General features: G+C 31.3%; 1 protein-coding gene across 1 annotated transcript in view; it reads right to left on the reverse strand.

Annotated features, from left to right (window-relative positions):
- Positions 1–21,628, reverse strand: part of LOC129218166 (uncharacterized) — a 454,520-nt gene extending 432,892 nt beyond the window's left edge. The window contains exon 1 of the mRNA XM_054852380.1: positions 21,498–21,628. Coding sequence (XP_054708355.1) covers positions 21,498–21,624 — 127 coding nt within the window. The 5' untranslated portion in view covers positions 21,625–21,628. The remainder of the gene's footprint in view (positions 1–21,497) is intronic.
- Positions 21,629–23,660: the final 2,032 nt, after the last annotated feature.

A 23,660-nucleotide genomic window follows, 5' to 3' on the forward strand; every position in this document is an offset into this window, starting at 1 on the left:
GCCCAAGCAGTGTCGTTTTTAACGAAGGTTCTACAAATCCTAATGGTGATCTTAAGATTTTAATCTACTGCTAATGTGTGAATAACTTATATGGGTTTAGGAAGACTTTGTTTAATGATGATTTTCAATTTATCTTTTCTGATAACTTCAATAAAGGGAAAATAAGTACTTAGCTTTCAAGTACTTAAACATTATGTGGAAAAATGTGAACAAAAGTTTTCAAAAGAATTAATTTTACATACTGCTTATAAGTGTGTCTCCTATAATCTGCCTGAATGTTCAAAAATGTCGTACTGATGATTCTAATAAGCATTACAACAACTTTACCGTGTCCATTGCTTATAACATTTTTTTCAGAGTGACAAAAATATACATAGCTAGAGTTTTTTTTTTAAATAAATTTCTTTGAGTAAAGTAGCATTAAATGCTAAAATAGAAAACGTTTAGTCTTGAAATATTGCAATATATAGTTTCTTTATAAGCATCGCATAATGGTAAGTATAAAATAGATAACCAAATAAATAAATGATAATACAACATTTTCAAAACGTTCAATAAAAAAATGCCATTGGAATTTTTTTCTTGATGTTTCATTATTACATAGATTTCCTATTTTATTTGAGCTTCTAGAAAGTATATCTATCTAGTAGAAAATTAAGGGTTTGGGGAAAAAAACAATTATATTTTTAAATATGAAAACAACTTGCAATGCGCAAAGCAGGTGCTAATTTTAGTGTAAATAATCCAGTGCTACAAAAGCTTAGCCGTTAAAATGTGTCATCAAATTGAAAATTAAAATACGAGGTTGACGAAATTTAAGTTTCTCAAGTTTATCACAAAAAGAAAATGTTATCGATCTCACAGAAGGATTTTTAGACTTTTAAATATTTTTATTTTTGTCACACTTATTACAAAAGGAAGCATTTTGACTTATTTATTTACATGTTTGCTGAATAAGCTGTCACTATTTTTTTTAATGTACTGATAGTGTTATATAACATAGGTATTTTGATTTTTACATTTTAATGATTTGTCTTATTTATTTACATATTTTACTTAATAAGATGTCAATACTTTATTTTAAATGTACTAATAGTGTTGTAACGCATAAGTATTTTGGTTTTAACATTTTAATGATTTGGCTTATTTATTTACATATTTTACTTTATAAGCTTTCACTTGTTTGTTTTAAATGTAATGATAGTGTTGCATCACATAAGTATTTCTATTTTACATTTTAATGATTATGACAAACATATCATTCATGAAATAACATTAAAATAAAACGTGGCATGTTTCCAGGATCAAGGAACGTATGTTTTACTAGACGAAACCCTCTGACACTTTTTTTAGTTTATCAGTACCAATTGTAGAGCTCACTTGGAGGAATTTTTAAGAAACTTGAAACACAGAAAATACGGCTCTAGTAAAACCTTTTAAAATTGTAAAGTGAATAGCTTTTTTAAACAATATATATTTCAGCGAATGAATCAGGAGTATGTTTTAAAGCAAAAAGACATTTCCTTTACACCTGACATAATTAAAATAAAATATTCAAATGCTTCTGTTTTTGCTTTACTATAGCGTACAATTAAGTTAGCTTGAGCAAACACTTGCAGTAATGTATTGTGACAAGCTATTTTGCAAAACTTAGAAATGAAAGGACTGGCTTTAAAATAAAATGTTATTTTCCGAGAAATAAAAATGATGATAAAAGAGCGTAATGGAAGTTTTCTGTTGCAAGTATATTGAAAATATTTAATATGAATGAAAACATTTAATATATTTCATAGGAAGAATTAATGTTCAGCTTAGTGTTTAATAACTAAAGTAAAAGGAAATTTGTGCGATAAAATTTTGTGATTTCAGTTTCTATAAAAGTTTTGACACGTTGAAAATTTATTGAGAAGTTTAGTGTGTGAGAAAAATTCAAAACAAAAATGTGCTTTAAAATGCGCTTGACGCGAGAAAATTAAGGGTAATTTCTATTTCAAAGGAAAACTAATAGGTTTTCGTTCAATAAAGAGGAATCTAAGAAAAAAATGACCTCCATCAAAACACAAACTGTTAAAAATGCTTCCATTAAACTAGATATTGAACTGCCATGCAGATAAATTTCAATAAAGCTTTTGATGAAATGAAATTGTAAATATGCACATTTTCAAAGCTCAATAACTTCGAAAATTATACTATAAAATCTATCAAGTTTTACTCGAAGGTCACATATAGTATTTTTTATTCTAGGATAGACATTCAGGGATTGACGTGGTTTTAATCAAAAAGTTATGAAACACAATGCATATACTTGCACATACTTACCATATCTCGAAGCGTAATTTTTTCTACTTTTTGTGCTTTTCCAAAAGTTTCATTGTTCCCGCGTTGCAAGGAATCTTACAAATGAACAAAATGTTATGTTATCAGAATGTTTTTTTTTTTTTATTATTATTTAAATCTTCATTTTTATAGGGGCTTGGGAAAAAAGCTGTTGATTTATGATTGCCGCTTACAGTTTCCGAAACATATGACATTGGTATCGTACGCATTATGACACGCGGGTTTATTTTACATTATTGTTTTGCAAAGGAGGGTTTTAAATAAATTAAATTGGTGTTTGATCAGAATAAGTCATTTATTGCCGAAAATGTGCTTAATTGTTATTTTAATGCACTTTTTTCTTTAAAATCTGCTGTGAATGAACCCATTTTGTTCTAAAGCGTACTATATTCAGAATGTTTTACACTGATCAACTTAACATTTCTATGTTGAATCTTGGTTAATAAAAGAGAAAAATCCTCAAAAAAGGTTCTCGAACACCTAAAATGAGCTAATTATTAATATTTGTATGAGTTTGGAACCGGATCGGTTCAAATATAATTAGCATTTTCAAATGTTAGTTTCATTTTTCTTTGGAAAGGGGAGAGTTTTACCTCAAAACACTTTTCATATTTTAAATTTAAACGTGAATTACTTAAATCAAATTTAAAATGTAAATATCACATTAAAATACCCCAACATATTTCTCTGCAATATACACTGGTGTGCAAAAATTAAGGACGAGACGGGTTTTTCAATATAACTTTGTACAAAAGCTTTCCAAATCAACACATTTAATACCGTAAGATTCCCAATACGTAAGGACATGTGTAATGTAAGCAACACTTACTGAAAGAGAAATCAGAGGGATAAAAATAAGCTTTATTGAAAAAGTAGCATGGAGCGCAATGCGACTGACGGCCGAAACACCCCTGTGATGGGTGTCCAGCAAGAAACATCCGGTCTTTAGTAAGGGATATAATCTCCCCCGACTGCTAGGCAGGTTTCACAGCGTCTGCCCATGCTGAGAAGGAGGGTGTCAATGAGTTGTTGAGGCATTGCTGCCCATTCATCTTGCTGCCAAGCGTCTGCCTAGAAAATCCCATACATTCTCGATAGAATTTAGATCCGGAGATCGTGCCGGCCAATCCATACGTTCAATATCCTCACTCTCTGTTCAGCAGCTACTGTGCGATGACATGGTGCATTGTCGTCCATGAAAAGGAACTGCGGACCCATAGCGCCTCTAAAAAGACGCACATATGGAAGAAGAATCTCGTAACAATAACGGGTCCCGTTGACTGAACCTGCGTCGAAGATGTGAAGGTCTGTACGACTACCAAGCATGATGCCTCCCCAAACGAGAACACCGCGACCTCCATACCTGTCCCTTTTAATGATGTTCGAGGAATGATCTCTCCAGATGAGTATGCGATGAGAATCTTTACTCAGACTGAATCTGCTCTCATCTGTAAAGAGTACTCGTCCCCATTCATTGTCTCTTCAATTCCGGTGTTCCCGGCACCACAGAGAACGCCTTCTCCGATGGGCAGGCGTTAGAGGTACACACCGTATAGGGCGTCGCACAGTGGTTCAAGGGCGGAAAAAATAGCCATTTTTAAGTTTTAAGATAAAAAATATTTCATGCCGTAATTACTTAGCCCTTGAGTTGTAGTAACTTACTCCATAAGAGTTTTTTGAAAAAAAAATTCGTTTTTACAAAAATAGGCCGAGATTGTTGAACAATTATGTTTTTTACTTTTTTCGGACGTACGCCTTATACTTCAGTTTTAATTCATTCGTTCAATAAGGAGGACTAAAATTTAATAAAAGTCATTTTTGATTGGTTTTTTACACTTATAGGATGCATATTACATTGTAGTTAAAAATTAAAAATTCATCAAAATTGAAAACTACCTGAAATAAAAAAACATCATTTTCCTAAAAATATAATGAAAAGTATTGTGGAATATACTTTTATCGGCGGCTTCCGGTGAGCTAAAATTTACATGTATCAATAGTTTAATCCTTCCTGTAAATAAACAACATTTTAGCTGCGACCACCTGCGACTGCAGTCGTGGCAGATGTTTTTGTTTGATCTTCGCTATTTACGAATACCAATATAGTAAGTTAGAAAATAACTCGTAACGGTATGACAGGGGTAAATTCCTTTTTTATCATAGGAATTGGTCATCAAATTTAACATGCTCCAGACTAACGTATGTGACACTTTCACTACTTTGCAGGAAAGCCTAAAAACGTTTGTTTACAGTTTTCGAAAGTTGGGGCTTTTGAAACAATTATCAATAAATATAGAAGATTTTTTAAAAACAGATTTACGTTGTTATGGCTTAATGCGGAGCATTATTCTACATGCAATGCAGTAGTAACCTGAAAATAACAATTTTCGGACCCGTTTGGTTTTAAAAAAGATACATATAAGAAAGACATTTTTAAAACTCATACAGAATTATATATAAAAAGTTAAATAACCATTCTGTTCATAAAACAATGAAATTAGAAAATCATTAAACGTTTGAAATTTCTGATTTCCTTTTCGAAATCATTCTAGTATAAAGCTGTTCTCAGTTTGTCAACATTGCCAGAAAATATTGTTCGAGGGTATCAATTGCAATAAATAAACCTTGCGTGTGGCGTACGACTGATTTAATTTATATTTTTTACTTACAATAGAAATGAATTTTGAACTACAGAGAAACCCCGATTTCATGTTTCTCAGAGGCCTGAATCAAACATAAAATACATAAAATATGGGAAAACGTCAATTCAAATCCAAAAACATTAAATATGGGAAAACGTAAAATACGGGAAATGTATAAAAAGCAAAAATCAGATAAAGTAACGAATTCGGGAGTTTGGGTTGAAAATAGTCAGTAATAATGAGTCATTGAGTTCAAAGTAAATACAGCATCTTCCAGGATTGGAACACTTTGCAAAGTTTTTTCCTGGTCTTTATGATAAAGAAAATAGTCTTACACTATTATTAAACTCTTAAATGCAGTATTGAAAGAAGAGACGAGTTGTGTTTCCTCTTCTTCTTGTTCATCTTCATTGGCGGCCGATAAGTACATATGGTCAGCTACGGATGGAGCAGAGGCGTATCTGTTTTCATGGATTAACTTTCAACAGAGTGAATTATGTTTAAAAAGGCACAGAGGGAAACACTTTTCTTAATTTTAAAACATTTTTTTCTCTTTTATTTAACAGCCAAGGGAAAACGCAAAATGCGGGAAATTAATGAATAACAAACTTTCCATCCGGGTTAAATTTATATTATTCGTGTACGGAAAAACTGGGACCTGATGATAAAAAACGTAAAATGTGGGGAAAACGTAGATTCGAGGGACGTAAAATCGGGGTTCTGCAGTGAATACGATCAGTAAGCATGAAGATAAATATTACCATGCAACAATTTTAACAATTTTCCAAAGCATTCTTTGAGAATATTGAAAGTTATTGAATTTTTTCCGCTTTTTTGTCGTTTTGAACCACTGTGTGTCGTGCAAACAGACCACCACCGAGCAGTCTTCTGGCCACGGTAAAACGCGATATCGGTCGTTCAGTCGCCTGTGTCGTGTGTCTAGCGATTTCTCCCGCTGTCTGCCGCCTGTTTCTTCTGGCCTGTAAGACAATATACCGGTCATCTGCGGCTGTGGTTCCTCGTGGACGACCATTACTGAACCCCCGGATAGCTGTTCCTGTAGTTTGAAATAGTCTCCAAAGTCGTGAAACGATGCTGTGAGCAATTCCGAACTCTGCAGCCACACTTGTCACACTGCGGCCTTCCTCCAACTTCCCAATGATTCGACCTCGGGTAAAAGCATCCAGATGTCGTCTAACAGATTGATTATTCGCCATTTCTCGCTGAGGCAGCAGCTCGGTGTGATTTTAACTGCTATACGGCGTGCAATCTCTTTGCCAGAAATACTGATCTTACACCGACAACATGCTTTATACTACTCAGACACTCCCCCATTACGTCTGCCTGCATATCTGCGCATGTGCTACCGTACATCACCTTACTTAATCTCCTGATTGGTCTTTCTGACCGCTCTGCCTCTTCGTTCAGCTGATATGCTAATTTTTCGACTTCGTCCTTAATTTTTTGCATACCAGAGTATATATATTTTTAAAATTCAGACAGTTTGAAGATAAAATATTGCCATTTAAAGTAAGAGTTCCAAACTGTCTCAAGGTGTAAAACCTTCTGCACCTTGGGAAACATTCTGTTGTAAAATGGACACTCATCATGATTCAGGAAACAGCCATATACTTAAATCAATTTTGCACCCAAAAGCAAAAATAAAAATTTTCCATTGTAATGAATTAAATTTTCAATAATGAATAATAAATTAATGACTTATTATCTAACATTAAATGTGTTTAAAAGTCTACAAAAGACTATAACATTTTTCCATGTTCCCATGCATATGTTGTACCTTATGACGTTTTCTAAGGTACAACATGTTTGGCTGTGCCGAGGTACAATCACCACGTCGTGTAAGAAAAACTAAATTGGTGGTCATGCTAGATTCACGATCATTATTTTTTCATAATCAAAATGCTTAAAGTATTTCTCTTTTATAACAAAATAAAATTCAATTGATTAGTTTTACAAATACAAGGATAGAAAATGAAATAAAAATGAAGAAAATATTTACTTTGGAGTCATGAAATTTTCTTGCTCTAACAAAATTATCAATTTAATAATTTTGATGCTGATTGTTACTACGCCACCACTTAGTGCTGAAGGCTACTATTAGAGATTACAAAAAACATTGCTGCAAAGTATAGATTGTTAGAAATTAGCAGTGTCCCAATGTACAACAGTTACCCCTATTGCATAGTGTAGTGTGTGCATTACTATTGCCTGCCGATCACTATGATTAGGTGTGGACTAGTTTAGGAAATTATTTTAAGTGTTTAATGAGTGAGCGCAATAAAATATAATTAAAAAATGTGATTGAAAATTTAGGGAGAGAGAGAGAGATTATGATTTTCTTTCACCAAATACCTCACTACATTAATTGTAATTTTATACTCTACTTAAACAAACATAATGGATTTAAAAGAAAAAACCGTTACGCATGTAAATTGGGGCATTGATAGTTTTGCAAACTATCTGTTAAAAGAGACCAATGTAATAGTGATCGAATGTTGAAATATTTAATTATCGTGTTTATTCTAAGTTTTATAGAAAGACGTTAAAAAGTAGATGCGTGTTAAGTTACAACAATGGGATGAAGGATATTTTCGATTTTGTTTTAATCTCCCCCAATACGTATTTTCTTACTTTACCTATAATAATAACTATAATAATATAACCTACAGCTGTTTATTAAACTGGGATAGAAACACATCGATATTTATATACTATTTATTGATATACAAATTTCAATAAATAAAATGAAAAGCAGTTGTTTTCACTAATCACCCAATACATGAAAAAAATATGTATCCTTCACTTTACATAAATTTCTACGGAAAAAACGTTACGTACAGTTGAGTTGTCGGCAAATATTTGTTAATGAGACTAAAGAGAGATATATCCACTACTGTCTCCAGTTGTGGAGACAGAGATCAAATCCAGTGGAGATAAAATAGAGTTTTCGGCAAGAAATCTCTGATTTCTCCACCATGAATGATAGTATGTTTAAGCAACATTATAACGGAAAATGAAGTTATTAGTTTGAATCAATAGTTTTACAAAATGTTGGGGAAAAAACTAAAGATAAGCAATGATGGAAAAAATAGTTTTTCTTCTCAATGAAGTAGAACTTAAATAAAGGACTCTACATAAAACAATTTAAGGTTCAATAGCTCTTGTAATTTAATCGTTTATCACGAAAATGTACTTTTACTCTATGTTTTCTCTTTAGCAGTTTACACTAAATTTTACATTAAAACGCAACTCATAGCCAAAGACAAAAACTAAAATATAACTTGTACGTTTGATTTAGAATAACCACTAATCTACAATTGATTACGAGTTTTATTATATACATTTTAAAGACATTATATACACTTTTTAAACTGACTGAAATGACAAAAACTCAAAGTTTTGTTGCGCTGAAAAAAGCATTAAATAAAACCATCAATAGTACTTGAAATTAAACAAACAAACAAAAAAAAACCTATTCGCTATGCATACTAAGCCTACTTTTGTAAAGAGTGAAGCAAAGTTGACACTTTATAAAAGAAAAATAAATGAGCAATTGAAGCGCATGTTCCAGAAGATCGAAATTAGTGTAGCAGTGTAGCGCGGCTATCTATCGACGGTTTACTAAGCAACATGTAGCCAAGTAGAATTAGTTGGGATAAAGGAATAATAGGCCAGTGCCAATAATGTTTGAGACCAAAAAATTTTAGAACAGGATAAAACCAGTTCGAAAGGTAAGAAAATCTAATAACATTAATAGGAAAAGTAAATTACGGGCGAGCTGAGTTCGGGAAGGGGGGTGTAGGGGGGTTTAAGGGGGGGAAAACGGTTTATCACGATTTCCGGAAAAACTAAGAGTCCTATCGAGAAAAAAAAAACTAAATTACAAAGTTGTTGGTAATAAAAAGATCTACAACTTTTGTATTTGCACTTTTTTCTATAACCTCAAAATATATGCGAAAAACTCAAAAAACCGACTTTTTGGTTTTTTATTTTTATCTCTCACAGAAAAAAAATTTTTTCACTAAATTTAATGAAGTTTCCTTATTAGGTCCCAAATACACTGTATTTTTTTGGATTTAAAATATTTATTTTTTCTCCTTATTTTTATTCAGTAGTAAAAAAGCATCAGAATTTTCAATCAAAAAATCTCACGTCAAAATATCTGATTTTTTTAAAAAATCGGAGCAAGTTTTTTTCGTTGGAATCTCTACTTTTTGATGGTATAAAAAACAATATACAATACTATGGAAACTTTTTGCAAAAAATGAAGAAAATAAAAAAAACTCGAATTTGAAAAAAAAATCATCACTATGTAAAATTTTAAGCTATTTATTAAATTAACAGCAAACACAATAGTTGACAGCAAACACAATTGGAAAACTAATTTTTTTATAATATTCAAGGTAACACAGTTCAAAATTGCTGAAGTAGCTCATTTATCCCATCCTACACTGTAGCTTGCTATTCGTAACTCCAAAAAACTATAAAGGGCACTGCAGTCACCGTCTAATGGTGGATGAGAAATGTAAAACATACGCATGCTATAGCTTGATTTTTAATTATTGTAGTATTTTTTTATTTTAAGTTTGTGTCAATGTAACATGGAAAATTTCATTTTTCGAGTAATTAAAGTGTACATTTTAATAAAGCGCTTAAAATTTTTACATAGTTATGACTTTTTTTTTTTTTTTTGACCCTTCCCGAACTCAGCTCGCCCGTAATTAATTTTTCCTATTAATGTTATTATATTTTCTTACCTTTCTAACTGGTTTCATCCTGTTTTAAATTTTTTCGACTTTTTACCATTTTCAAAGCTATTGGCACTGGCCTATAATGCCGAAGATAGAAACAAAGTCTATTACCACACCTGTGGTAGTTTTTGAAGATAACTCTAAAATTAGTCTGCCAGCGTAGCGTATCTATTGACGGCAATGTGAAATATCGTGAAGCGAAGTACGATCAGTTGGGATAAAAGGAATAACGGTGTAGATAGAAACAAACTCTGTTGTCACTGTGGTAATTTTTTTAGCTACACTGTTGGTTAGTAAAGACTAGGTAACATTTAGACGTGATTCTGAAAGTTCCGCGTGGTTCCAATCATCACTGACTTCATCATTGCATGAAGATGACACTTTGAAAAAAGTTTTTTTTTAAAGTTAAGTGATCTTCTAGTTTCCTCTCTTAAATGAGAAGTAAGAGGTTTTTACTGGTTTTGCATGTACCGCAGAAGGTTATGAAAACATTTATTTATGAATTTCAACTTCAAATTTATGAAAATCAACTTTAAAAGTTTTTTTTTTTTAAAGTTAAGTGTTTTTCTTTTTTCCTCTCTCCTACAGGTCTACAAATGAGAGAAAGAGGTTTTCGCTATTTTTTTATCACACGGAAGGTTATAAAAACATTTATTTCGATTTTTTGATGAAAAATTTAGGTGTTTCAAATCACTCTATAAGGACAGTAATCCAGAGTGAATGAAAGCAGCTGACTTTAATTCTTCATTATTTTTTGGATGAGGAGATTAATTTTTTACATAAATTACTTTTTATTTGTAGTTTACATAAATTCAGCACACAGTTTCACTTTTTATATGATTTTTTTTTTTTTAAATTATTTCAGATTACATTTGAAGAACGCATGTGATCTACGGGTCAGATATTGAGCATTATTGGTGAAATAAAAAGAAGGTCTAAAGAAGAACTCTACTGCTTAAGAAAATTATTTCAATTAATACTGTAATAATACCCATTTATTCAAGAATTCGAAATAGGCCAAACGTCTGAATTATCAGAGCAAAAATAATATATTGTGTAACGAAAAATATACTTAAAGAAAGCTGAATTAATAAGTTAAATAAATTAATGCTAAAATGTAGCCCACGAACTTTGATCCACGACTTGAAAATTAATTTCACATTTAAGAAAATATAACTGTAAAATTCTGAGTTTGAAATTAAATCCAGATTCATGTCTCAGAAAGCTGTAAGTTTTGCGTCGTGAAAAGTGCCTTGATAATTAAATAACGAAACATCGCAGACTTCACTAAAACAAGAATGTCAAGCAAAACATGAAAGATTTATGTAGTTCAGCGTCGGCGAAATGAGTTACCATGGTATATGTTGAGAAAGAAGTACGCTCTAAAAATCATAAATCTTCAAAAGCATTTTAGTTTACATATTTTGTCAGGGGACATTTATTTTCAAATTAAGGCAATTTGCCAATCTCTCCTAATAACTTCATATGTATGTCATGTATAGAGTTCTTCCGAGATTTTTCAATTCAGTTCGAAAACAAATTTGAGCTGTGTTTTGTTTTAGTCTGTTTTAACTGACTTGGTAGAAATCTAGAGGTCATTAAAAGGTAGCTTAGTTGCAGATATTTATTTAACGCATTAATAAGTTTTCGACTGGCTAATTTTCAAAGAACTATCAATTTTATTTTTATTTTTTTGAAATAAATACTTGCTCTGTAAAAAGTGAGCATATCTGATTGCTAGATGTATTTCCATAACATAAAATAGGTGTTCAAAAGATTGAATCACAAGAAAAATGGATGGATCTAACCCAAACATCAATCAAGGATCTAACACAGTATCCTTGAAAAATAGTATTACCTTAAACGAATTAAAGAAATAAAATTTAAGTTTTAGTGAAAATATACGTATAATATCTGCCTACTATTTATGTAGTGATTATCCGAATGACTATGCAGTTACCGTTGTGGTAGAGTCCACAGTTAAAGCTTATGGAAAGGGGAAGTGCCATTTCTTCTAGAAGTCGGATTTATTTATTGTTTCCACAATTTGGACGTAGCAATTACGCAAAATAGTGTTTTTCAAAGCTATTTTCCCAAGAAACTTAGCATGCTTACAGGGGTCCACGACCTTTAACGTATACGACAGGCTTGAGTTTGGTTGAAGCCAGAACTAGCAAACCTTTGTCCAAGTTAGCATGACTTGGACAGTATAGTTGAAGTAAAGCAAATGAAAAACTTTTATTTCTTTAATAATTTTAGATCAAATTATATATAGATAAAGTGTCATTTTTTTTTTCCATTTTCAAAAGTTATTATTATTTGACTTGTAAAACTCAATATTAAAAAAAATATGCGTTTCTTATTCTTATTAGTCTTGCTTTCTTAAATTATACGTACTTTTAGAGAATGAAATGCTATTAAATACAGTGGATCCCGCTTAATAGAGTAGCATATTTGCCACGAAAAATATTTTAATAAGCGGGACATTCCATTATTCGGGCTCAAAATCACAAATTACACCGGTTTGATACAATGAAAAGTATTACATTAAACGGGATATTCCAAAAAGCGGGCTTGACTGTTCATACTAAACTTCATTTTGTTTAAATGCATACTTTAAAAATTAAGAATATTAAAAATTAATAATAACAGTTAAGTATAGCAATTCTAATGTGCACCGCACTTTTTTTCTTCCTACGCCTATTAAATAGTCTATAGTTTCTAATAACTTAAAATAAATTTTGTGTTTATTCACATAAGTGAGCTAAAGAGTTACTTCATAAATTTAAAGTTCTTATGTATGTAAAATCATTTATGAGTTTTCTACACTTCTCTACACTGATAAAATACATAAATTCTTTGAAATTTGGAGAATATATCTCATATAAATTTAAGTACTGTGATTTCTTTTCTTCAGGCGCCTGAAATTGCAATTCCAAATCTGAAAGGAACGAGTAGAACGAACAGAAAGGAAGTTTAAAAGAGGCTTAGAATAAAGAAAAGAACATTCTTAACAGTTAGACCCCTTAGGTCTGGCGACAATGAAAGAGCTTGACTTCTATAGTTCTATTTGCAGACATATCAAACGTTTTAACATTGGTTCGATGGGAGTGACATTACATAACGCCAAAACTGACTTTGGATTGCGCATCTAACTGCTGATGCAAAATTTTGTTTTCACCTTGGTTATTTGTCGTCGTATTGGTGACAAAACACTTGGCGATACACGGAGAAGTAATTGCGTTTTTATAACGTTCTCAGTTTGTATTTAAACTTATCTTGGTTTTTGAAAGAATTGTTTTAAGAATTTGTTTGGAAAAATAATTAAGAGCTCTTTTGAAAAATATGATGGCAATCACGAGCAGGAGCTGATGAGCATCACGTTACTTCTTTTTTAAACCAATTTAAAGTTATTTCCCCATTATTGGCAATTTAATGTGATTCAATAGTTAACTCTAAATATCACCGACAATGGCCAAATTAAAACCAGATTTAAAAAAGAAATCGCCCAATTTGTTGCCAAATTGGCGCCAAAATTTGGCTACCAAAAGCTTGGCGATATGTTGCCAAGTATTTGCATAAATTATAACACAACTTGAGTTTGCATTGAAATTAACATTGATTCCCCCCCCCCCTCCAATAATAGGTGTAAAAGACCCCTTTGGAACATCCGAATGCACCCAAAAAGGAAGGTGCACAACTAGAACCCACTAGGAGTGCATGTACCAAATTTCAACACGCATGTGCGTATGTGCGTTGTGACATACATACGCACATACGCACATACGGACGTCACGAGAAAAGTCGTTGTAATTAACTCGGGGAATGTCAAAATGGATATTTCGGGTGTCTTTACGTTCTTAGGCACTTATCCGCGTGTTGTCGGGTTGAAAAAAAAAAAAACTCAACATTAATTCGGGGGTGGTTAAAATGGAAATCAAGGCCGAATTTTAAGTGAAATTTTTTTCGCGAATACAATACTTCCTTTTTCGTAAAAGGAAGTAATAAATGTGCAAAGCCAGATGATTTACAAATCCCAAGTTCGAAATTTCAACATTCTACCACATGCCATTTTCGAGCTACGCAAAATACACAAGTAAATAGCATGCATGCAAAAGTACACACAAACATATTGAGACAACTTGCTAAAACTAACCAAGGGGAGATCAAGGTTGATATATCTGTTATCCATACGTTCTTTTATACGCATAATCATTGAACGCCGGAAAAATTAACCACCTTAAGAGTTATTAAAGTAGAAATGAAGTAGTAAACGCGAACCTTCCACGAATTTAACGGCTTTTTACTTCCTTTTACAAAAAAGGAAGCATTGTATTCGCGAAAAAATTTTCACTCACAAATCGAACTTAATTTCCATTTTCTCACCCTCGAAATAATGTTGAGGTTTTTTTTTTTTTTTTTCGACTAGACCACACGTGGATAAGTGCCTAAGAACTTATCTTTTATTATTTTGACGATTCCCAAGTTAATAACAACGAGTTTTCTCGTGACGTCTGTATGTACGTATGTGCGTATGTGCATATGTATGTCGCGTAAGTCAAGAACGGTATGTCCTAGAAAGTTGACTCCTAGGTACGTAGACTCCTAGTGAGATCTAATTATTCACCTCCCCTTTTGGCTGCATTCGGGTGTTTCTAAAGGGTTTTTTCCCTCTTTTTGGGGAGGAAATCATTGTTAATTTCGATGTAAACTTAAGTGGTGTTAAAATTTGGCGGACACTTGGCGATATATCGCCAGTATTCTGATCGCCAAGTTTTGTTGCCAACTTGGCGACAAATTTGTTGTTTTTTTTTTTTTTTTTTTCAAAATCTGGTTTCAATTTGGCCACTGTTGGTGATATTCAGAGAGTAAACTAATGAATCACATTAGGAATGCCAATAATGGGGAAACTACATTAAATTGGGGTAAAAGGAAGTCATGTGATGCACACATCAGATTGTTTTAATTTTTTTTTTGCAGAATCGTTTTTAATAAGAATGCATAATAATCTTTTTGCGTATCATAACATAAATGAGAATACATTATTATATAGGACATACATTGTAGAATAATAAAAGCTTCGATTTAAAAATCATAATATAAAACCACGCAATGTCAAATGTGGCTTCGTACGCATACCATTTCTTAAAGCTATGTAAAATACTGAACTCTATTTGACTTTAATCCAAACACAATTTCAATAACTCATTCTGAAAGTGGATAAAACGTTAAAGGAAGGGAAAATGTCCAGAAATGTATATAGCGTCATAAATACTTCTGAAAGTGGGTGTCGCTTACAGAAAAGATACTTTTGTTATTTAAAAGCTTATGCAAAATTATTGCTCTGCCATTAAACTCAAGATAAAGGAGGAAAAAATTCACTACTTCTTCGCGACAAAAGTGATAAGAAACGCGGAGGAGGGGGGGACCCTTAGTTTTTCTTGCATATTTGAAAACTTGATTGTATTAGACAACTTAACTTCTCAATAATGTGTCGATTACTCACTTTTATGAAAAAATAAATAATACTTTAAATTAACTTTAAAAAAGGCATATTTCTTAGCGACAAATATGAAATAAAATACAACATTTAAAAAAATGATGTTTTCCTACATATTTGTAAATTGTATTGTGTGACACAACTTAACTTCGCAATAAGGTAGTGAATAGTCTGCGAATTTTATTGATAAATTGACAAAAAAAATTATCTTTAAAATAAAAATAAGTATTTCAATACTATGAAAGCAAAAGCGATGAGAAATAAATTTATATTGCACAAGGTTAAGAAGACGTATTGTATACGCAATATATTTCAAAATGTGTGTAAGTGGGACTGTTAATCGTTTAAAAACTATAGATGATTTTCCCACAGAAGTAAAATTCATCTACACTGCCTCAGCGTGCAAAGGAACTAAAGTCAAAGTTTTTTTTCTTTTTTAAACATGTTTTAATCGTGCTCAAGGAAGTAAAAAATAATTGCTATATATTGCTAAACGACCATGAGTAACAAGATCAATATCGAAGCCTAAGTTTAACAAAATGTTATGCACGATATATTGAAAGTATTTATACATTGTATGTATACTAGAAGGTCATAATGAAGCAAATCCAGCTCTCAGAATAATCTAAACGCGTTTTAACGATGTTAAATGAAAGAAGCATCAATTTCTATGTTAACTGGACAGACATAAGCAAAGCAAACATTGCGTCAATATTACTGCACGTGCACGCACAATTTATGGATAATAGTTTTTGAAAGTATTTTTTTATTGCTTTGTTTATTGGTCCGCTATAAGCAAGCAAATTTATTTCAAAGTTTAATTTTAAAAATCTGTACCCCAGCGCCAGACTAACGAAGGTCCAGAAGTGGCAATTTTCATGTTATTACTGCATTGCATGTAAAGTCTAGCTCCGCATTGAGCCACAACAACGTACTATATTAATTAAAATATTTTATTATTATTTACTAGTGTTATCAGGGCGTAAGTCCAAACCCTTTTATGCAGCAGACGAATTTTTTTACGCTCTCCTACAAAGTAGTGATACTGTGACTTACGTTAGTCTGACTGTGAGGTACAGAAACATATTCTAGTATATTCAAATATGTAAAAATTGAGGACCATGTATATCGGAAAACGTTCAGCAAATAAACTACATTTTAATCATTTTTAAAAAATCAGTCTTTAACTTCCGACCCAAAAAGAGGATAAAAGGTTTTTCTTGCGCTTCTGCAGCACTGTAGTTCCCATTCAGATGATTTTATTTTTCTGTTTTTCTGTTTTTTTTTGTTTTTTTTTGAATCGATAGATATTGTTAATAGTTATAATTTTTGGAGTCGTTTTTTTTTTCTTTAAATTTTTAATTCAATATCAGCTATTGTATTCACATTTATGGTTTATATTAGTCGACTGTAAGTAAAAAATTCCATTCAAAGCATTTCATTTGCTTATTTATTTTCAGTTTCAGTAATTCTTTTAAATTATTTTTGTAGCAAAATCATGCTCAAACTTTTTTTCTACCATTTGAATGTTATGATTTAATTATTAAAAAAGTTTAGATGAGTACTCTTTTAACATTATGTTTTTTCGCTAGTAAATTATTATATTCCAAGTTATTTATTAAACATATCCGGAAGTCGCTGACAACTCAGCAAGCTTTTAAACCTGAAATGTTCGGAGTTTTACCATTTTAACGTCTTGAAAACTTTATAGTAGTAAAAAAGGAACAGTTTACCCAAAATTTAGTATGAAATTGTTTCTCAATGCTGACACTCTACAGTTGAAAAAAAAAGGGGGGGGGGAACCATTACTTTGTAGTACTAATTGGAATAGCTAATTTTAATACAGTAAATGGATTAAATAACGCATATAAATAATTAACATCTCAACGGATGATGTGTATCCTAATACAAAATGAGTCTCATTTTTAAAAATATACGTTTCAAAACTTACGTTGCATATTAGTTTAGTTTATAGTTCTTTTGCTTGAAACAATCAGAATCAATGAAGATGCAGACAAATAATAATATTTACAGAAACCTACGCTATTTTAATCAAACTGGTTAACTGAAGTAGCAGCGTTTTGAGAGAACTACAAGTAGAACAAAAAGAACTGTAGTTCAACTGAACAATTTTACCTGTGAAATGAATCATGTTCACCTGTGTAATAGTATTTGTTTTGTGTAATTATTTATGATTATTTCTTTTTGAAGTTTAGTTTGAAAACTTTCTGCAATATAACTTTTACTCTCCATATTTTTTAGCTGCCTAACCATATTTTCACGTAAAAACATGAAGCAAGGATAATTCAGAATAAAGATTCAGGTTCAAGTAAGGAAGGCAATAGAGATTCGAGAATGCAATTGCAAACGGCTCAGCAGGTAGATCTCACCTTTTGGTCACAGCCAAGGAATGGTATTTATTGGTTGCGCAGTTTTTTCAAAAGGACTAGCCTACAAAGAAGTGCTTCTCATGAGAATGACTAGTTCTTAATCCTTCTTTCAAAAAGAGAATATTTAAAGTTATTGGTGCCTGTATTAAAGAAAAATACATGAAAAAATTGACTTACAAAAAAAAAAAAATCCCAAAATCTTTCAAAATTTTATGATCTTTTAAAAATGGTTTGAAAACAAAATAAAGAGAGGTAGTACAAAACAATCAACAATTGAAAAAAATCAGATATTGCAAGAACGTAATATTTTATTCTTAAATTAAATTCAGTATTCACACGAAGTTCTCTTCCCAAAAGGGGGATCTTAGACTAAAACGCTATCTCTTGTATGGATCTCAACCGCTTAATTTCATCAAATTTCCATGTAACAAATGTCATTCGAATACGAATGGGTTACTGCATTTATATCGATACAATTCAATATGTCCTTACACTTAGCTCATTAACTTCATTCATTAACTTACGAAGCACAAAAGATACTTACTGCAAATGAAAAATTTAATTTCATTTATTTCTATAGCACTGATTAAGTATGCACGAGAAAACGGTTTTCTTATTGAAATATACTTATCTTTGGGGTATTTCATAAAGTTCTCTTGTAACACGTATAAAACGCTATATGGAAACCGAAACACTTTGTTTTGTCTTCTTGTTCTTCGTCATCACTAACGGGTCATTCTGTGTTTTAAGAGTACATATAAACAACTGCCAAATTAAAAGTTTAAAGTAACAGCACAAAAAAATTTAGTTTAAAAAATAGATCCAATAAAAGGCAGTATACTGTTGAAGTTTTACATACATACATAATCGTTATTCGTACTTAATTTCACCGGGTTGATTTTATGCTTCAAATATGTTTTAATTTACAATAAATTATACTTTTGAATTATGTAGCGCATTTGTGTTGTACATAATAGGAGTTCTTGAGTTAAAAAAAATAAATAAAGCAACTGTCAACAAACGTCAGTGCATTAGTAGTAAAAATAAACTTTTTCTAAGTGTTTTAGACGATTTTGTCGACCACGACAGTTTTTTAGGTCCAGCGTCCTGAAATCAGTCCAGTTCTTTAGAAGTGTGTGAGTGGCGCGCTTCCTGGGAAAACGGTAAGGCATATAAACATAAGGTTCGGTATACAGATGTAATTTTGGGAGACAATGTACACCTCAGAACAAAATCTTAATAAAATTAGGAAAAAAAATATTTAATGGTTTATGAAACTTTTTTTTTTTTTTTTGCATTTTCTCTTTCTTGGAACCAAGACAGTACTAACTGTCGTGTAAATGTGTTGTTGTAGATAAAAAAATTACAACAACACATTAACACTGCCTTTTAATTTTTAAGAGTCCGTTACAATGAAAAAATAATCAGTTCAAGTTAGAAGTAAACATACAATGTTTTAAGATATGCAATGTATCTAGTGGTGCGATAATGTTTAAACAGGTATAGAATTTCACTCTTATGGAGATAGATAGATAAATCTGAAGCTTGATACAGAGATAGATATTTCCCCAGAAGTGTGTGAGTGGTGCGCTTCCCGGGAAAACGGTAAGGCCTGTAAACCCGAAGTTTGGAATATAGATTTAGTTTTTGCAGACAATGTCAAAGTCAAATTTTCCCAAAATTAGATAACTATCAAAATTGAATAACTCTCTAATTTTGTGAAAATTAGACTCAGAGTCAAATTTTCACAAAATTAGAGAGTTATTCAATTATTTATGTGATTTTTTAGCATTTTTATCCAAATAAGACAAAATTAATTTCTGTGCTAATGTTTTGTTGTAAATAACAGAAACTGAGTTTAACTGCTTGTCTAATTGTTAATGTTACAATTAAAAAATCATTTTCAATTAGAAGCAAACATGCAATGTTGTACGTTATGCAATATCTGTAGTGGTGCGACAATGTTCAAATAGGTATAGATTTTCACTTTCTTAGATACATATAAATATGAAGTTAGCTTGATACAGAGATAGATATACATAGATAGGTAAATTAAGAAAAAGAAATAGAAATTAATAGAGAGAGAGAAGATAAATAATGAAAAATATAGAGATATAGATAGATAAAGATGTAGAGAGATAAATAGACAAAACAGCGATGAAAAAATATACAAGTATTGCGCAAAAAAGAATAATCTAGGCGTCGAAATTAGCTAGTATTCAAATATATGTATGTAGATATATAGATAGATAGGTGGATATTTACAAAAAACGTACTCGAAGAGGCCTTTGGAAAATAAGCTGCATATATATATATATATATATATATATATATATATATATATATATATATATATATATATATTTATAAAACTTTGCATGCTAAAAAGAAGAAAGTATGATTAAAAACTCAAGGTAGGTCACTCTGACCGGTAAATCCACAATAATTCATGGCGTCATTAAAAACTGTGAATTGGGCACATAAAAAAGCGGTTTTTTTTTATATGTGTAATTATTTAAAAAAAAAAGCACATTAAAGAACTTTCGTGGTTCTGGTTTAGGTTTCTCAGGGTGAAGCGGTTGACGAAAAGTTATGCGCCTGCCCAGTACACTTTTAAGTAGTGGGCAAATAAAACATTCCTCAGTTGTTGTCATTTTAGAATTGTATGAAAGAAATTGTTGCTGACAAATAATCGTCAAGTTTTGAAACAGAACTTCAAAAAAAAAAAAAAAAAATGCCGACAGACAACCCTAATTTGTTATTTAATGGATATGTAACATCTAATAATATATTTAATAAATATCAATCCTTTAAATAGAAATACATGCATTTTACAATTAAGAGGATGTTGGATTAAATGACTATCAGTAAGATATCCTGCAAAGATTCAATATTGGACAACTTGTTGACAGACTAAAACATTGGCTTTTTTATATTAAATGCTTTATCGAAAATTAAAATTTAGAAAATAATTAATGGTAGACATCCTAGGAAAGAATTTCGTTCATTTTCACAAAGCGTCACTTTTCTTACACATCATACATTACTATCTACTTTTAAAGAAAAATAAATAAATAAAGGTAAACATTTTTGACGGTTTAAATCGATGAAGTTTATATTGTTACAAAAAACACACGCACAAACACGCATTTCTTCTTGACTTGTTCACCGCTTTAATTAGTTTATGTTTGACACTAGTTTTGAGAATACTTTTACCCCCAAAAAATAAAGCTAATTTATATTAGTACACATTTTTTGGCTTACCTACAAATATCAAATTGCTTTGAAAATTGAGAGCAAATTCATATTGACAAATGATTGGAATTTAAACGAGTCACTTTCTTTATGGACGCTATGAAGTTTTCTTTTTTTTTTCGGTTATTGTTGTTATTTACCAAAACTAGAGAAACAAATAAACTCATCTGTGATTTTTTCAATCTTGTTTTTGAAATATATTTGTATCATTTTCGTTATAAATTGGATGTTATCAAGTTTTTTTTTAAATATATGTGTATTTGTGTATATAAACTTACCTCATGTTTACAATGCACAGATAAGTTTATAAATCAAACTCTTGTATACGTCTGTCACGCAAAATTCGTATATTTTCAACTCGATCGGATTACTAAACTAAACAATCGGTTGCATTTTTACAAATGAATGCAGTTATAATTATTAATTGTAAAGGTTTGTGTTTTATATCAAGTTTATTATTGTTCGTGAATTTAAAAAAAGAAAAAAGCGACGCAAGAAAATGCATGTTAAAGAGTTTTTCCTACACTCTTCTTTTTCCTTCCAACACCCCCTTAATTGCCTGAAAGTACACATTACTCTACTTTGTTTTATTGAATCCTACCTTGGCAGAAAACTTCAAGTTCAAGAATGGTAAACCAAGAAAGAAGAGCGCAAGAAATATTCCGTCCAAGTTTGAGCGCTCTCATCGCATGCTTGTGAGTGGCCATCGCAATCCCGTCTCTTTCCATCAACCTTCGCCTTCTTCTCTAACTTATCTTTCGCCTCGGGCGTAGGAGCACGTTGTGATGCTGAATTCAACAAAACCAGGTGATTTCCCGCCTCCTGCGATCGCCGCGCCCCTTACTACCGCGCCTCGAACCTGCCGACCAACAGCGCGTTTAAATGGAAGAGACATTACTTTCCGAAACTTCTTTAAACTTGTCAACGGTGTCCAATTTGACTCGGAATTTTTGCACGCATTTTTAACGCTCCGCATATGTAACACAATTTTGAAATTCTTTAATGTAGTGTTTTAAGGCTACAGTGGACACACAAAAAAAAAAAAAAAATGTGTTTCAATATTTTATCTAGACAACCTTAACTTTGTGTGCTAAAACTTTGTGTGCTTGTATAAGTATTACATCTAAAACAAGAAAAACAATTTAGCGCAAAAAAAAATATAATAAATAAATACTTTTTCAGTAATTTTAAATTAAAAAAAATAAACGAAAAATTCACATGTTTCAAATTGCTCAATGCACCCCAATTTTTTTCAAATTTTGAATTTCAACTTGTTTTTCAATCATTGGGCATAATTACACCAATGTACGCATTACATGAGACAGTTATATGATACAGCTTTATGAGAGAGTTTATAAAAAATTGCTGAAAAGGAGAATTTATGCGAAATTTTCAGCAAATTCGGTGATTTTAACAACAAAAGAGTTGAATTTCTAATTTTGCATTACCGTCATTACTGAAATTCAAGCGTACAACTAACTATAACTAGATATTGTCCGAATGTGCTTCCAAAGTTTCATTATAATCCGATAAATATTGTGGTGCATGAAACATTTTAAGTTTAAAGTTTTTATGTAAATAATGACAGCAGTGTATAAGTGCTGAAAAATGTAAACTAAAGGGCGTGATCACGGATATGCTAGGCAAAACTAACCCATAATTCACTAAATAATGCATGGAATGAAGAAAATCTTGTTGCCCTGGATACCGTAACTGATAGAGTATTTTAAAAATGCAAACATTTTTTTTTTCGATTTTTTGCTGAATTTTCAGCATTTTTAGTGTCCACTGTATTCTTAAGATAGTTAGCATCCTTTTACACGAGCATTTCTAAAGAACTTACAATCGAATAATGCTTTTTAGTGGACAGAACTTTGGCGAAAGACATAAGGCGCCTTTTCGCGACATTCTTTGTGCACGAATTGTGCTTGCAACCACGGGAAGCTCCGTTCTGGGTTTGGAAAGAAATAAGACAACACAAAGAAACAATAAGTAAAAATGGCAAGAAACATCAGGACAAAGAGTAAGAATTTAGTACAAAATTTTGTGTCACCATCAGATGAATCCTGTTCTAAACAAATAATCTATAAGTGTATTTATTTCCTGATTTTTAGTTCTCCAAACTTTCTGATGAAATTTTTGAAATCGATTTGTTCAGCTAATGTAATCAACGTCGCTCAACTATTTTACCTATCTTGAAGAGTTATTGAAGCGTGATATATATATTTTTTAATTTTATCTTTGAAAAACTGCAAAATTCTCTTACCAAAAACTAGATTTGGTGCTTTATCAAGGTATAAAATTAATCATAATACTTGGACCGTGCTTTGTGCATAACAATACCGAAATTCACACGTTTTTCGTATGCTTCATCCGTCAACAGCCAACATTATTTCTAATTATTTTTGATTTGACACACTTTACAAATATTTTTTAAATCATATAAATTGTATAAAAATTGAGAATAATTGCTGCGGGAACTCTTTTCTTCAAATCTGCATTCCAAGACAGTAAATTCTGAACCGTGTGATGCGACTCCAGGGGAGCAGTAATCTTCAAACAGGGGTCGCGAATTTTTGCAATAAATTAAAAGTAAGAATTAATCCATCAATTGTGAAACCTTTGCAATATTTCGCGACAACAGTGCATTAAAAAACCCAATGCATGTACAGGAGTTAAAATTAAGTTTTTTGTTAGCTATGATTAATCATGCTTTTACTCAGGGAAAGGCACCATGGGATACATTTTCCCCAAAAATGCTCCT

The sequence above is a fragment of the Uloborus diversus genome, chromosome 3 (assembly GCF_026930045.1).
Source record: "Uloborus diversus isolate 005 chromosome 3, Udiv.v.3.1, whole genome shotgun sequence".
In the NCBI taxonomy this organism is placed as follows: Eukaryota; Metazoa; Arthropoda; class Arachnida; order Araneae; family Uloboridae; genus Uloborus; species Uloborus diversus.